The sequence below is a fragment of the Bolinopsis microptera genome, chromosome 12 (genome assembly GCF_026151205.1).
Source record: "Bolinopsis microptera isolate Bmic1 chromosome 12, MBARI_Bmic_1.0, whole genome shotgun sequence".
Lineage (NCBI taxonomy): Eukaryota > Metazoa > Ctenophora > Tentaculata > Lobata > Bolinopsidae > Bolinopsis > Bolinopsis microptera.
Genome location: NC_087083.1, coordinates 3,868,294 through 3,885,253, shown reverse-complemented (window position 1 = coordinate 3,885,253; position 16,960 = coordinate 3,868,294). Strand labels below are relative to the sequence as shown.

General features: G+C 37.9%; 1 protein-coding gene across 3 annotated transcripts in view; it reads right to left on the bottom strand.

The window, feature by feature from the left end:
* LOC134823808 (golgin subfamily A member 6-like protein 25) overlaps nt 1–16,668 on the bottom strand; it is a 101,722-nt gene extending 85,054 nt beyond the window's left edge. Inside the window, exons 1-4 of one of the 3 annotated variants that reach the window (XM_063835368.1) lie at nt 16,526–16,668; nt 15,865–16,019; nt 14,432–14,485; nt 7,163–7,188 (exon numbers count right to left, since the gene is read on the bottom strand). In XM_063835368.1, coding sequence (XP_063691438.1) covers nt 7,163–7,188; nt 14,432–14,485; nt 15,865–16,019; nt 16,526–16,618 — 328 coding nt within the window. In that variant the 5' untranslated portion in view covers nt 16,619–16,668. The remainder of the gene's footprint in view (nt 1–7,162; nt 7,189–14,431; nt 14,486–15,864; nt 16,020–16,525) is intronic. The other 2 variants (XM_063835367.1, XM_063835366.1) reach the window with 2 other exon arrangements.
* Nucleotides 16,669–16,960: the final 292 nt, after the last annotated feature.

Genomic DNA, 16,960 nt, shown 5'->3' with positions numbered 1-16,960 from the left:
GTTCCAAATAATCGGAATTACTGCACTCAAACGGCAAACCAGGCACTGCTCAGCAGAGTAGCTGGTTAAACTATGCTAAACTGTTCGCTATCAATTACAGTTAGACACTTTTTAGTGACATTCCGACGGTTTCTTAACCATTCTTAGCTTAGACAGAGTCGGTCATTTTGGTCCTAATAAATAGTGCTTCTTGCAGGTATTCACACTCAAAATAGTGCTTCTGACCAGCCCTCACTTCTACAATACCATTCATCAAGTCTTCAAATATTTAGTTCCTTGGTTTTTTATTTACTGTAGATGAGATAGTATATCAATAACCTTGATATAAACTACCTACTAATGATATACACTGATTACACTCATTACACCCTTAGTTAGATAAGATAAGATAAGAGAATACCACTGGTTATAAGAGATTTTATCTATAAGGCAGAATAGAAGTAGTAGTAGTAGGAGTAATAGAAGTAGGAACCTTCACTGTTGGGGAGTCTATGTGAATAACACTGGTTACTATGGTTACTGTGGTTACTATGGTTACTGTGGTTACTATGGTTACTTACTAAAAATCACTCCTCCCTGTACACTTGTGTAGAATAACACTGGTTACTATGGTTACTGTGGTTACTATGGTTACTTACTAAAAATTACTCCTCCCTGTTACACTTGTGTAGAATAACACTGGTTACTATGGTTACTGTGGTTACTATGGTTACTTACTAAAAATTACTCCTCCCTGTTACACTTGTGTAGAATAACACTGGTTACTATGGTTACTGTGGTTACTATGGTTACTTACTAAAAATTACTCCTCCCTGTTACACTTGTGTAGAATAACACTGGTTACTATGGTTACTGTGGTTACTATGGTTACTTACTAAAAATTACTCCTCCCTGTTACACTTGTGTAGAATAACACTGGTTACTATGGTTACTGTGGTTACTATGGTTACTTACTAAAAATTACTCCTCCCTGTTACACTTGTGTAGAATAACACTGGTTACTATGGTTACTGTGGTTACTATGGTTACTTACTAAAAATTACTCCTCCCTGTTACACTTGTGTAGAATAACACTGGTTACTATGGTTACTATGGTTACTTACTAACAATTACGCCTCCCTGTTACACTTGTGTAGAATAACACTTCACCCTGTTTACTAACTGCTTTGCTAGACGGTAAGGGAAGTAACTAATTAATATTGCAATAACACGTGGTCAACACGTGGTCAACACGTGGTCAACACGTGGTCAACACGTGATCAGATTTAGTATCGGCTACATTTCTACTTTCTTACTTATTAAATAACTGAGTAACTAACGAGAAGCGGCTTGTTGTGAAGTAGTAAAATATAACAACCAACTGTTTTACTTTTTATAACTAAAATGTACTCCCAGGATATTAACTATAAACGTGTAAAGTATCTATAAACTAAATATGTCGGGTGTGTAATGAGTGAGCTAATTGCTTTTAATCAGGTTTTCAGTATAATTAACAGTGCTTCCTAAAGTATTCACAGTGTAACGTACAGTGTGTGATACTGGTACACAATATATCTCACCTCCTTATTTTACATCTACAAATGTTCACCTAAATAGCTTAGACAACACCTCTCTACAACACTACAATGTAAAACTGTTGTAAAACCTACCGAATGTAAAACATACAGATTACAGAAAGGCGCGTCTCGAATTGTTGACAACTGGGATGGGCATTATTTTACGCTCTTATTTTTCTTAATTATTTGATGCATATTTTGAGTATGTTAATTCTAACACTATAACCCGATTGGTTAATGAGAGTTATTTACTTTGTTCTGATTGGATAAAGATTACTAACAAATCTAATCTAAGTAAACTATAGGTAAAAATATAATATTAATCATAAGCTAAAATGTACTAATCTTTGTATTCTAAATGGGGAAAAAAAGAAGAAACATTGTCAGTCAGTCGAGAAAATTGTCAGTCAGGCTATATGGTAGCTTTGTAGATGTTGTGACTATGCTAGTAGTGGTCCCAGGCTTGCGACTGGAATTGCGGTGTTAAATCGATTTAATGACCCCCTATCGCCAGACCTCTTTAAAATCTACATTAATGACTTTTCATCTCTCCTGAAATCTGTTGGTGACTATCCAGTTCTTGCTGACGTTCTGATATCACATCTGCTGTGGGCTGACGATCTTGTCCTTCTTGCTCTAAGTCCCGAGGCCTTGCAAGTCAATATCAACATTCTATTTGATTTCTGTAACTCCATGGGCCTTGAAGTAAATATTAAGAAAACTAAGATTGTAATATTCAGCCCTCCCAAACGAAAGCAGTCCTATGAAACATTCACATTGGGAGGTCAGCCCATCCAGCACACCGATAAATACTGCTATCTTGGCATAATATTCCACAGAAATGGATCGTTTACAGCAGCAAATACTGAGCTGAGGGCCAAGGCTCTCCGTGCTCTCTATGGCCTCAAAGGCAAAATAGTTAAGGATGCCCTCTCACACCGTGCCCTTAATATTCTATTTGACTCCTTAATAAAACCAATCCTGCTTTATGGCTGTCAAGTCTTATGCCCCCACTCAAAAACCATGAGATACCTTTCAAAAATAGATGACAAAGCCAACCCCCAGCATACCTTGAAGTACATTGCACAAGACCACTATGAAAAGTTCCACCTAAAGTTTATCAAGTGGTCTTTGTCTGTACATTCAAAAGCATCAAATATAGGTTGCTGGGGCGAAAGCGGGCGCCACCCTCTATTCTTTGAAGCCTGCAAACTTGCAATAGATTACTATAGTCGCCTTGAAAACACTGAAAACGAACTACTCTGTGCTGCATTTCACGAACAAATCATGTTGGGACTTCCTTGGTATACCAACATCTCAAAGCTTCTCACCAAATACAACTTCACCCCCTCATCTTCCTCAAAATCTAAGCTCTCCACCCAAATCAGTCATAACATGAGGGAAGAATTCGTGAATACCTGGAAAGCTGCCAAGGCCTCCTCGCCAAAACTAGAATTCTATAACTTAATTAAACATGATTTCGAACCAGAGGCATACCTACGAATTATCAAAATACCGGATGTTCGAAAAAGTCTGACAAGGTTTCGTATCAGCTGCCACAACCTCTACATCGAAAGGGGCAGATACGAAACCCCCCTTGTACCAAGAGAAGAACGTTGGTGCACCTACTGCTTTTTCCGCAAAGGGCTCAAGCCTATTGAGGACGAAAGTCACGTATTGATTGACTGTTTGCTCTACTCCTCAGTTAGGGAAAAATTCAATTTCCATCCCCTAAACATTACTGACCTAGTCGGTTTGCTCTCCAACAAAACTCTAGATCCTACCACACTCACTGCCACAGCAAGAGCAATCCATTCAATTCTCTCTGTGAACGAAAATTATACAGCCTACTATAAGAGCCCAGATTTCCACTCAAATACTGGCAAGTGCATAATGCTATAGGACCTTAAAATAAGATTGAACCATACAAACTCGATTTATCTATTTTTCTAAAACTAGCATTATATAACATTTCTAAATTATCCCTACACACTTGTAAATAATTAGAATTGTGTAACTTAAATTATTTCAGAATTACAACTATTGTGTACTCAATAAAGTAATTATCACTTTTGTATCCTTGTATCCTTGTATCCTTGTATCCTTGTATCCTGGTACCAACGATCCACCTCCCACTTGTTGTTTGGTACTTAGCATTAATAGTGTTAGCTGTAGCCATTTATAGCAAGAATCTTAAAACACTCATTAAATATGAGAATAGTGCTCCTTGGCAGAGGCCCAAGTTTGCTTGGGAATAACAACGTTTAGTTTAGTAATGTTACTATGTGGCAATGAATATTCTGCATACCAGAACTCTTTCTTCATCTTCATTTTCAAAACAGCTGGTCACGTGGTACAGCATTAAAAAAACCTTATACTGTATTGTTATTGTGAGTGTTTTTACCTAGGGTAGTAGGGTATGTGAGTAGTTTGTGTGTAAACAATATTATATAAACAAAAACAATTGTGTAATTCTGCAAAAACATGTACAAGGATCGACCTGGATTAAGCCGGGACCGGGAATAAGACCAGGACCAGGATTAAGCAAAAATGTTACTTTCAATATTCTTTGATCTTATAATGTATAATCAATGATGGCGTTAGGTGCAGTATTTAAACAATGTGCTATGCCAGCAAGTTGGTTGATCAGTTTATTGGATTTCTAGACTATTCTACATTTTATTTTATATATTAGCGTAAAACATACTACTGGTATTTGGTTATCCGAATCTGTTGGAGTCCAATTAGCCGTACTCTTGTACTTGTATTTGTTGTTGTGGTTTATCAGAGCGACTCTATTTACCTACAAGGCAATCTCAAGCCGCCAAAGAGTTCCTGATCTCCAAGTCTAAGAGAGAGGTGGGCTTCCGACAAAGAAAGAGTACAAGAATCAGTGCGGACAGTGATTTTGTGAAGGGAAGAAACAGTGATACTGACGACTCAGTCAGAGATATTGATGATGATGCAGCGACTTGGAACCAACTGACCAACTTCTACGCATTATTTCAGACGGGCCCGGATCTCTGAACAACGTGGTAAGGGACGAGGTTACCAGATATTTGAAGGACAAGCTGGAGCCCGAGAGACGTAATCCACTGGAGTTCTGGCGGAAAAATCACACTCTAAACCAGCTTATGTGGATCTATCTGTGTCCACCTCCTTTCTCAGTAGCAAGTGAAAGGGCTTTCAAGATGGCGAAAAACATTGTAAGAGGGATAGCAGACTGAGCCTCCCGCCGGAAAACTTAGAAATCAACTTGACTTTTTACCGGGATTAAGCCGGGATCCCGGTCGAACCTTGCTTGTATATGAGAATAACAGATCTAATAATGCTAATACTACAGACTACACATTAAATATAATATATTGATATGAGATTTTAGACTTATATCCCTTTCCACAATCTCCCTCTTCCACCTCGCCATTAAAAAACATCGCAAAAACCGGAATCATCCAAGCATTCCGTTACATCTTAGTTTACCCTAATACCGAATTCCACCAATGACATATTCTAGACCACTTATCATTGTTTATTACCTTATTATTATCTAGTTACTGAATGTTTAAAGTACAACATGTCCACATATTTCACATATTTACTACAGAGTTACTGAGAAAGAGAGAAGGTGAGATTCTGAGAAGTAACAGTGTCATTTAAACTCTCTTTTAAAATAAACTTCAGGAAAGGAACCTACTATAATGTGGTACACGTCGTGAGGAGGTTGTGTTTTTACACTCCCTTTTTACACTCCCTTTTTACTCTCATTTTTACTTTCCTTTTTACAAATATTGACACTTTTTATGTTAGTTTTACAGTTTTACTCGCACTCGAGTCACAAATGACAAAACATTTTCTCAGAAGAAATTCTCTACACTCCACTTGGAACTGTCTACACTAATGTTTATTTAGCATAATATGAACACATAACATATAATATGAACGAAACGAATAATTTGAATAATTTGAACATAAGGAAGTTTGCTGATAAAATCAAATAAACAAATATCTACTCAGCTAGCTAGATTTTATTATCAGTACCCTGTCTAACAAATAACTAGTAGCTACGAGCAAGTGAGGTTTTACTCTCTGTAACCCTCTCCTTACACTCACTGACCACTATCAACAAGCATGTAGTGCTTATCAACTTTCCCGCCTTTTTCCCAAACTTTCCCGCCTTTTTCAGCTTATTTATTGAACCACGTACTCACTTAATCCCAGTAAATTGACGCGCTTAATCCAGCCTAGCTCTAATTATTACGGAGGATAATATAATATTCATAGTCATTAGAATATTTACATTGTGTAATGTAAAATGTTTTTTGTAGTGAATAATGTTATTTTTATTTTCACGGTTGGATAAACGTGATGATTGAGCTCTTTTGTTCACAAAATGTGTATAGAGTTTACAAAGTTGGATATTTCAAGTTACGACTATCATTATAATATAAAGTTTAGTAGTCAGATAGACTGATATGGTAAAGATGTTACAAACAATAGCACACCAGTAACACAAAGTAAAACGAGGGGCTAGGTCGAACAACCCGGCCATTCATTCTCGGCTTCCAATTGAGTACTTTTAGCAGAGGACAACACCCACAACATAAGTTACAATATTATATTATGTAACATCTATATTATATTATTTAACATCTATATTATATACTCTATAGTGGGCCAGGTTGTAGTTGTCTGATATATTAAAAAATAAGGGCACTTACGTGTCTTATCTGAAATATCTGACTATTACAGAGCATATTTTAGCAAGTGGATTAGTGACATATAATTTTATATACACCCAACAAGTAGATAATATCTAGATATACACTCAACAAGTAGATAATATCTAGATATACACTCAACAAGTAGATAATATCTAGATATACACTCAGCAAGTAGATAATATCTAGATATACACCCAACAAGTAGATAATATCTAGATATACACTCAACAAGTAGATAATATCTAGATATACACCCAACAAGTAGATAATATCTAGATATACACTCAACAAGTAGATAATGTCTAGATATACACCCAACAAGTAGATAATATCTAGATATACACCCAACAAGTAGATAATGTCTAGATATACACCCAACAAGTAGATAATATCTAGATATACACTCAGCAAGTAGATAATATCGCAACTTGATAATGAGATACAGACGTTATGACCACGCCTGCTTGTTCCACACTTATACGGTATCTATATCTTGTACTGTAAGGACTGTTCATAGGCCGTAGTGAAGAAATGTGTGATATTTTAGTGTGATATTTTAGTGGGCCACATAACATGTGAATTTTAAAGTTTATAGTTTAGTTGTGTGCACTGAGTTCATGATAATAGGCAGTGGTTACAGTGTTACACTAGTGTAGTAATATTTTCACTCTCCTCTAGCTATACTTCACCATTGGTACAGTAGTGTGGTACCAGAGTACTTTTCCAATTTTACCAAAAAAGGGCACGTGCTATGAACCCCCCAAAAAAAGGGACCACTTGCGCGCAATAAATACACTTCTAATATTTTACCTAATATCACAACTATTTGTGATATTACGACTATTTTTATTTTACCTAATATCACGACTATTTCTCTGTACTTACTTGCTTCTGAGTTATCTTCGCTGATCCTGAAGAAGTAGGGGTTAATGTTGCAGTCAGATTGGTAGTTTAGTAGAGGTGTACATTGTACATTGTACATAATAACATAACAACATAACAACAGAACAACTAACCAATCTTCTGGTCGGGCCTACTCACATAACGAGACAAGTCAACTATCGGTTTGTAACGAGTCAGATAAGTTCACCAGATATGTTAGTTAACAAACTGTTCTCAGCTATTAACAAATGGGGTTTGTGCTATTAACACAAATGTTGCAGTCAGATTGATGGAACATTGATCACCGATAATTACCACCCACTTTACTAATTGGGCTAAGAGCTTGCATCATCTGTCTTTCCCGGTATATCCTCAATTCTTTAATTCTCAAAGCTGACAGCTTCCCTGTCAGTAGAGGTGCACATTGTACATTGTACATTGTACATTGTACATTGTACATTGAACATTATACAATGAGTACTGAGTAAATTTATAATAATAATCTCAAGATGTGTGTTCATTCGCGTGTATTTTCCGAACGGCTTAATCAAGAAAACGGTAAGAGTTCCGGGGCTGGTTTTTTCCGGTATAGTGCCGACAAAACTCTGACGAAGTTAAATGATGAAGGTTTTTTAAATCGGCCGGTGGTAAGTGGTTTAATTGATCATTTTGTGACCCAAATGTGACATTAAAGTGTCTCACGTACTCTCCCTCTCTCCCACTCTCGCTCTCTCTCCCTCATAACAGATTTGCGATATAATTATGTAATTTGGCAGTCATAAACGTCAAGATTGGCTATCAAATATTACTATAAGATATATGAGGGGCACTCAGAATTAAATTGCGGTGTGTTTGGACAGAGCGAGTTCATACTTTCGCACCGTTTTAACTACGAAAATTTAATGTGTGTTTTCGGATATAATAGGCGGGTTTATACTTTTGTATTTCATCTGCGATAGTGAAGTCCCGGCCGCAGGCACGAGTTACACTAGTACTTACATATTCTCTGTTAAAGCTACATAAATACAGGTGTTCGGCTGTATAACAGGCACGTAGCCAGGGGGGGGCAGGGGGCTGCAGTCCCCGGAAAAATTGAACCCCAGGAAAAAATACGCCCCCTAGGCCTAGTCCCCATGGTCGCCTGGTAACTGGGCTGTGTTTATGACTGCAGTCTGTACTGTTTAAACGGCAGGCAATTGACTTCAGCATGTCAAAATCTTAAGACGATGAGGCCTGAGTAAGTCGTAAATTCTGATTGGAGAATGCAGATTGCTGTTGTGAATTTACCAAATTTACGTGAGTACTTTATTCTTTTCAATCCCAGTTTATTGCTGTCCTACAAATCTCTTTAATGCCAAATGTTGTCTAAAACACCCTATTTCTCAAAATTTTTCCGGGGGGCTGTGCCCGCCCCCCCCCCAGCCCCTCGCCCCTGGATCTGGGTTACTAATATTTAATATTGTTCTGTAGCTGTTTCTGTAGCTGTTTCTGTTTCCTGCATATCACAGATATTGACCCGGAGTTAAGGAAGCGATTATACCTAATATGGTAGTGAGTTATTTGACAGAAGGGAGACCAAGCTGCAAAATGAACATTCTAGTACTACTGGTAGTAACTAGTAACTAGTCCCGAAGGAAACTAGTTACTAGTTTACCCAAGCAGAAGACCCAGGTTCAAATCCGGTCGGATGCAAGTCGGCCAGTTACCAAGCTGTGATTTGGTACAGCTGCGGCTGGTGATACACACCCTCTAGCTCATAGGACTAACCCCCTACAGCTAGTATAGTGTCTCGGTACAGAGTGGCTTAGGGTTACTGAAAAGGAGATAAGCACCTCACTTGCAGGAGAGAGTAGAGACCTGCCTTCTTGTGTGAAGGAGAGAGTAGAGACCTGCCTTCTTGTGTGAAGGAGAGAGTAGAGACCTGCCTTCTTGTGTGAAGGAGAGAGTAGAGACCTGCCTTCTTGTGTGAAGGAGAGAGTAGAGACCTGCCTTCTTGTGCGAAGGAGAGAGTAGAGACCTGCCTTCTTGTGTGAAGGAGAGAGTAGAGACCTGCCTTCTTGTGTGAAGGAGAGAGTAGAGACCTGCCTTCTTGTGTGAAGGAGAGAGTAGAGACCTGTCTTCTTGTGTGAAGGAGAGAGTAGAGACCTGCCTTCTTGTGTGAAGGAGAGAGTAGAGACCTGCCTTCTTGTGTGAAGGAGAGAGTAGAGACCTGCCTTCTTGTGTGAAGGAGAGAGTAGAGACCTGCCTTCTTGTGTGAAGGAGAGAGTAGAGACCTGCCTTCTTGTGTGAAGGAGAGAGTAGAGACCTGCCTTCTTGTGTGAAGGAGAGAGTAGAGACCTGCCTTCTTGTGTGAAGGAGAGAGTAGAGACCTGCCTTCTTGTGTGAAGGAGAGAGTAGAGACCTGCCTTCTTGTGTGAAGGAGAGAGTAGAGACCTGCCTTCTTGTGTGAAGGAGAGAGTAGAGACCTGCCTTCTTGTGTGAAGGAGAGAGTAGAGACCTGCCTTCTTGTGCGAAGGAGAGAGTAGAGACCTGCCTTCTTGTGTGAAGGAGAGAGTAGAGACCTGCCTTCTTGTGTGAAGGAGAGAGTAGAGACCTGCCTTCTTGTGTGGAGGAGAGAGTAGAGACCTGCCTTCTTGTGTGAAGGAGAGAGTAGAGACCTGCCTTCTTGTGTGAAGGAGAGAGTAGAGACCTGCCTTCTTGTGTGAAGGAGAGAGTAGAGACCTGCCTTCTTGTGTGAAGGAGAGAGTAGAGACCTGTCTTCTTGTGTGAAGGAGAGAGTAGAGACCTACCTTCTTGTGTGAAGGAGAGAGTAGAGACCTGCCTTCTTGTGTGAAGGAGAGAGTAGAGACCTGCCTTCTTGTGTGAAGGAAAGAGTAGAGACCTGCCTTCTTGTGTGAAGGAGAGAGTAGAGACCTGCCTTCTTGTGTGAAGGAGAGAGTAGAGACCTGCCTTCTTGTGTGAAGGAGAGAGTAGAGACCTGCCTTCTTGTGTGAAGGAGAGAGTAGAGACCTGCCTTCTTGTGTGAAGGAGAGAGTAGAGACCTGCCTTCTTGTGTGAAGGAGAGAGTAGAGACCTGCCTTCTTGTGTGAAGGAGAGAGTAGAGACCTGCCTTCTTGTGTGAAGGAGAGAGTAGAGACCTGCCTTCTTGTGTGAAGGAGAGAGTAGAGACATGCCTTCTTGTGTGAAGGAGAGAGTAGAGACCTGCCTTCTTGTGTGAAGGAAAGAGTAGAGACCTGCCTTCTTGTGTGAAGGAGAGAGTAGAGACCTGCCTTCTTGTGTGAAGGAGAGAGTAGAGACCTGCCTTCTTGTGTGAAGGAGAGAGTAGAGACCTGCCTTCTTGTGTGAAGGAGAGAGTAGAGACCTGCCTTCTTGTGTGAAGGAAAGAGTAGAGACCTGCCTTCTTGTGTGAAGGAGAGAGTAGAGACCTGCCTTCTTGTGTGAAGGAGAGAGTAGAGACCTGCCTTCTTGTGTGAAGGAGAGAGTAGAGACCTGCCTTCTTGTGTGAAGGAGAGAGTAGAGACCTGCCTTCTTGTGTGAAGGAGAGAGTAGAGACCTGCCTTCTTGTGTGAAGGAGAGAGTAGAGACCTGCCTTCTTGTGTGAAGGAGGAACACAAGTGTTTTACAATCACCGGTCACGTGGTGTTCCTGTACATTTCACATGGAAACAAGTTTTACATTTAGCACGATATCAGACCGAGCGGCGAGCACCACTCGCAGTGTAACTAATAGCACTCAGGTTAGCCATGTTGTATCTGTGTCTTGTCTCAGAACGTACAATATCTCAGATGTTTACTAACTTTGCATGCAGATATTTTAAATAGATTGCTGAAGGAGCATTTTAAATAGTTTGCATTCCTGCGAAATATTCTCAAAATCATAATAACCTCAGTTTAGTCGAGTAGGAACGATACTGTCACATAGTGATACGAGATTTAAGTGCTTTATATGACATGAACCAGCCTACTTTAGATATGTAATAACTAATAGTATGTATTAACTAATATATGGTATGTGATGGTATGTGATGGTATGTGATGGTATGTAATGGTATGTGATGGTATGTGATGGTATGTAATGGTATGTGATGGTATGTGATGGTATGTGATGGTATGTGATGGTATGTGATGGTATGTGATGGTATGTGATGGTATGTATGGTATGTGAAGGTATGTATTATTCTGGCATTCTGCCACATTGTAAACAACGTTTCAGATGTCCTACAAGCTAAAAATAAGTTTTCTAAAAATCAAATTCTTCGCCACTCATTAATTCTGTGATCTGTTGTTTCCTATTTCATAATATGTAAATTGGAAACCCGTGTACATATCGTTTGTAAAACCTGCCTATTTCATAAGGCAGACCCATGTTTTATTAAAGGACTTTACCAGATGTACGTAATATTATATAATATATAATACTTCTGTACACTACGTATATATATTATATATGATACTACTGTACACTACGGGAGGAGATGAGAAGTAAGCATGAAGATACCTGTCAAGCACATTACCAATCACTCAACCAGGGCTCACAACACTGACCAATCAGGGAGCTGTATTTTATTCACGTGACACAAACCAGCCAATCAGAGAACTGTATTTTATTCACGTGACACAAACCAGCCGATAAGAGAGCTGTATTTTATTCACGTGACCGACTCATCACAACTATTATTATACACTCGGTAATATCTGGGCTGCTTGGTGGAACAAGCAGCTTTCTATCTGCACGCTCATTCGATAGTTCATGTCACGTGATTATAATACAGTTCTCTGATTGGTCGGTCTATGTCACGTGACTGGAATACAGCTCTCTGATTGGTTAAAAGGTAAAGGAAGATAATTTGATGAGTTGAATATTGTGAGCACCTTGCCCACCTCCCACAATTAATTTTACTTAAGGACAGTGGCAAAACAATCTTGCAATATTTTGACGGTGAAAGTTAAAAATGTTTATCGAAAATAGCATAACCCTTTCCACCATTACGAAATTATCCAGGCATGCAATTGGAACATGAGCGTTCAGATTATACAAGTAATTCCCACAGCTAACCGCAATATGGTTCGTCACCAACATGTACTTAATGGGGAGTCTCTGATCTAAAGTTATTTGTTTTGTTTGCTGACTGTATAATACTCAAACAAATCCCTCACCATCTAAAACATTCACAGTTCCCAATAATCTCTAATTAATTAGGCTCGTTAATTAGTTAATTAGCTAATTAATGACCCACAAAAGATACGGTGGAGCGTGGTATTTACGGGACTCATTATATAACTGCTGATAAGCAACTTTAACCACTCTATTTTGACACGCTAACTCAACCAGATAATACAGCTCTCTGATTGGCTGGTTTGTGTCACGTGACTAGGATACAGCTCTCTGATTGGTTGGTTTGTACCACGTGACTAGAATACAGCTCTCTGATTGGTCGATAACTCAACCTGCGACCATCTGAAAAATTAGTTAAATATTCTAAAAATTTGACCAAATATTTTGAATATTTTTAGTGTGTTTTTTTTAAATGAAATTAATAATCAAGGAAGATAAGTCTTCCTACGCGACGGGCCGGCACACATTTTCAATAATAATGCACATGTTTTCAGTAATAATGCACATATTTTCAGTAATGCTTTATAGAGAATAGAGATAAGATGATATTTAAGGGCAGAGTTACTGAAAGTGATTTTAACATATGGAATTTGTGTGAGGCTCATCATCTTGTATCAGTTACTTGGACTAAAGTTAAGGCAGATTATTTTGGGAAAGATACGGACTGCAGGTAATTGACGCCGCGCAAATATTTCCACGTGCGAAAAATGTGCTATTTAAAGAACTGTACTTTTATACTTTATGTCACGTGACCAACATTGCTAATCAGTGCGTACACACGAATAATAATGTCGAGATATTTGTATGCTAAATTATAATTTAAGCTATTCATTTTAAGATTCCACTACTGTAAGATTATGAGGAAAAGAGCATTTTTGCAACGTGTAGGAATGTATCTAAATCAGAATGAGATTGCAACCTACAAGTTTCTACAACGGAGCACGTGGATATTCTTAATTAGATATCTTCCATACCATTCAAGAACACGTGCATTTCTTTAATACCCACAGTCCACACTGTTCATTAGACGCAGCACATACATACTCGTGGGACTGAGCAGCAACAAGTTCATTTCTCTGGAATTACGTTTTAATTTTAAACATACTACATGTACATGACAAATATCACGTTAATGTAACATAATATTAAGATGTGGTTCGCATAATATTAAACCTTTAATCTAGTGTAAACCGGGTTTAACATCAAATGTTATTAAACCACAGTACAGTGTACATTGTACACTGCAACTGTACACTGTACACTGTACACTGTACACTGTACACTGTACACTGTACACTGTACACTGTACACTGTACACTGTACACTGTACACTGTACACTGTACACTGTACACTGTACACTGTACACTGTACACTGTACACTGTACACTGTACACTGTACACTGTACACTGTACACTGTACACTGTACACTGTACACTGTACACTGTACACTGTACACTGTACTGCACGTGTTCTGGTGGAATTGATCCGTGATTAAAAACACGGCTACCTGTATAATTGTATTACAGCTCTTATAACAAACTTCTCCAGTTTCGTAAGCCATTACATGACTAACTGGTTGTTCATATTATGTAATCAACACTGTACAATAACGTCAAGTGTGCCTGTAGACTTCAGCGAGACCATCAAGTAAAACTATAGTGCAGATAGTTTCATAATATCAAGCTTCAAAACTTCCTCAAACAAGAATTCCACAAGTCCTCATTCTTAGGGGCCGTATCAATCTCGCTCCGATACCTCCTCCAAAAGCGCAGAGTTTCATTAAGAAACTTAATTTAGTGTTAAGTTAACTTGTGTGAACTTAAATATAAAGTTTCTCGCCATTAATTAGGATATTTAGCGAGAATTGTAATATCATGAATGAGCCTTATACTGTAATACAACGCAGGAAGTGACTGATGAGGTATTGAATAATACTCGAGGAAGAGTGAGAGTCCCTGATTATCACACATTGGTAACAGGGTTTCCACTAAATTTAAGAAACAAGTTTTTTTCTGACATTTGAGCAAGATTCACAAATCAGCAAGAAATTATTGGGGGGGGGGGGGGGTCGGGGGGTCATATATAAGGAAGGGATATTTAAGATTGTTTATTATAAAATTAATCACAGATTGAAGTTAATATTTTAAGCGCAAACCTTTCTGTTTTTTCGAGAGTGGGTGGTTTAGAAGCGATCGAGGGCATTTCCTTCCTGAAAGAATAGTAAAAGTTAATACTTTAATAGCACTATGTTTACAGTATGCACTGAAGGGGTATCCTAGGAAGTTTCTTGAACTTTTAACAGGTACCCCTCCTCATTTAACCCTCAATTAAGTTTCCTATCATTCGGCTGAGTCGACTGAGGAGATCGCATAGATCCAATGGATCCTTAGCTACTCCCTAGACTAAGAAACACTTTTAGAGTTATTGCTATACGTTTAGAGTTATTGCTATACGTTTAGAGTTATTGCTATACTTTTAGAGTTATTGCTATACTTTTAGAGTTATTGCTATACTTTTAGAGTTATTGTTATACTTTTAGAGTTATTGCTATACTTTTAGAGTTATTGCTATACTTTTAGATTTATTGCTATACTTTTAGAGTTATTGCTATACTTTTAGAGTTATTGCTATATATGTTATATCATTATATAAATAAATAAACTGCTACTGAGCAAAGAAGAGTAAAGAGTAAAGAAGAGTAAAATAATGTTATAAACATATATATATAACTTATTTATTAACTTAATTATATATAAATAAGTTAATAATCCTGCTCTTACTTTAAACATGTTATGCTATTCAATATTAAAACCTATAAACAGACAGAGGAGGTGCGAAGACCGAAGTATTTGCTCCTAAAATTTATCCACCTACAACATAAATATTTTACATTCCTTCCAACCAAGCCCTAGATTTTATTTGCACGTAGTATAACCAAATACTGATAAAGAATGAAGCTACATTGCAAAGTACAGGTTGCATAATTCAGATAAGAGGTGATTTGAACAAGGAAATGTAGAGCCAGAGAAACAGGGTTTATTGTCTTGTCTGCTTTAAATGGTTATTTTCTAGAATGTGACTAAAGAGTAATCGGTATATTTTACTGAATCACAATAAGCTTATAATCACACAGGAGCTGCAATCGCGACTAACTATATTACTACATCTTGGTATAATCTTTGTGTAGAAGTACATAATAGTAGTAACTTTCTTAGCAAAGTCAAGGTAAATAGAGCAAACTGCAACAGTTTAACTGCGTACAGGTAGCTACTGTGAGCTATTGGATTTAACACATTGGTACAATCTTTGTGTTTCAACATGTGAATATTCATGTCTCCCTGTGTTTAGTGCAATATATCCCAGAGATTAAACGTAAAGAAGGAACTCAAAGATACGACGATTAAATGTATTTTAGTTGTTTATGAAGAAATTAAGATTAAACTAATGATAAAAGTTATGAAAGTAATAGAATAATAATAAATGTAATAGAATAATAATAAATGTAATAAAATTAATAATAAATGTAATAGAATGAATAATAAAATTAACAATAAAATTAACAATAAAAGTAAAGCCCCTACAATCTACCTGTGAACAGTGAGACTAAGACAAGTTCCAGCCCGCTTGATAGCCTGTTCAGCCTGAGTGTGTGTCATGTTGAGAGTAGGGCTCGTGTTTATCAGGGTCACAGTGTCTCCCACCCTCAGTGCCTTGCTGCTGCTCGCCTTACCTCCTGGTTTCAACTGAGGTGGAGGGTTACAGTACCATATAAGGTTATGTTACCATAGTAACACTACCATATAAGGGAGTGGGTTACAGTACCCTCAGAGCCTTGCTGCTGCTCGCCTTACCTCCTGGTTTCAACTGAGGGAGTGGGTTACAGTACCATATAAGGTTATGTTACCATAGTAACACTACCATATAAGGGAGTGGGTTACAGTACCCTCAGTGCCTTGCTACTGCTCGCCTTACCTCCTGATTTCAACTGGGTGGGATTATATCTATTATATGTTATCTTATACCTATGATATAAATGCTTTTCATACAAGTTAAAACAAAATCTTCATATTATGGAGCCAGAGTTTGGACAGGCTTTTACCGCTTAAAATATTTCCATCACGATACATAATACTCAATAAATGTAATAGATTTGTAGTGTTGTAATTAGTTTATAAATATATACATGTATATATAACTGTATATAAATGTATATATAACTGAAGTAAGCACGTCTAGTTGCCATACTCACAAAGTTGATTCTGATGGGGCTGTGGAACTCCCGGCCCCCCTGAATCCTGAACCCCCAGGGTGCGCCTCCTTTCAGCTCCACTTCAAAATCCATCCTAAATAAGAAGTAGAATATTACACCTTACATCAAAATCCATCCTAAATAAGAAGTAGAATATTACACCTTACATCAAACTTCAAATTATATATTTTGATCAAGGACTATTATTTTATACTTTTTTATTTCACTTCAAGATCTATTATCATATATCAATAACCTCATTATTTTCCTAAATTAAAATTTATAACATAAGTAAGTCAACAAATCTCTTTCCCTTACAATTTCCCTTTAAAATCAGGCTCCCGTTCATGGTTCCCTGGTGAGAATTGCAATATGGTACCTGCAGTAATCTATAATCTCAAATAAAGCCGTTTTCGTTATTTTCTTGACAGCGCT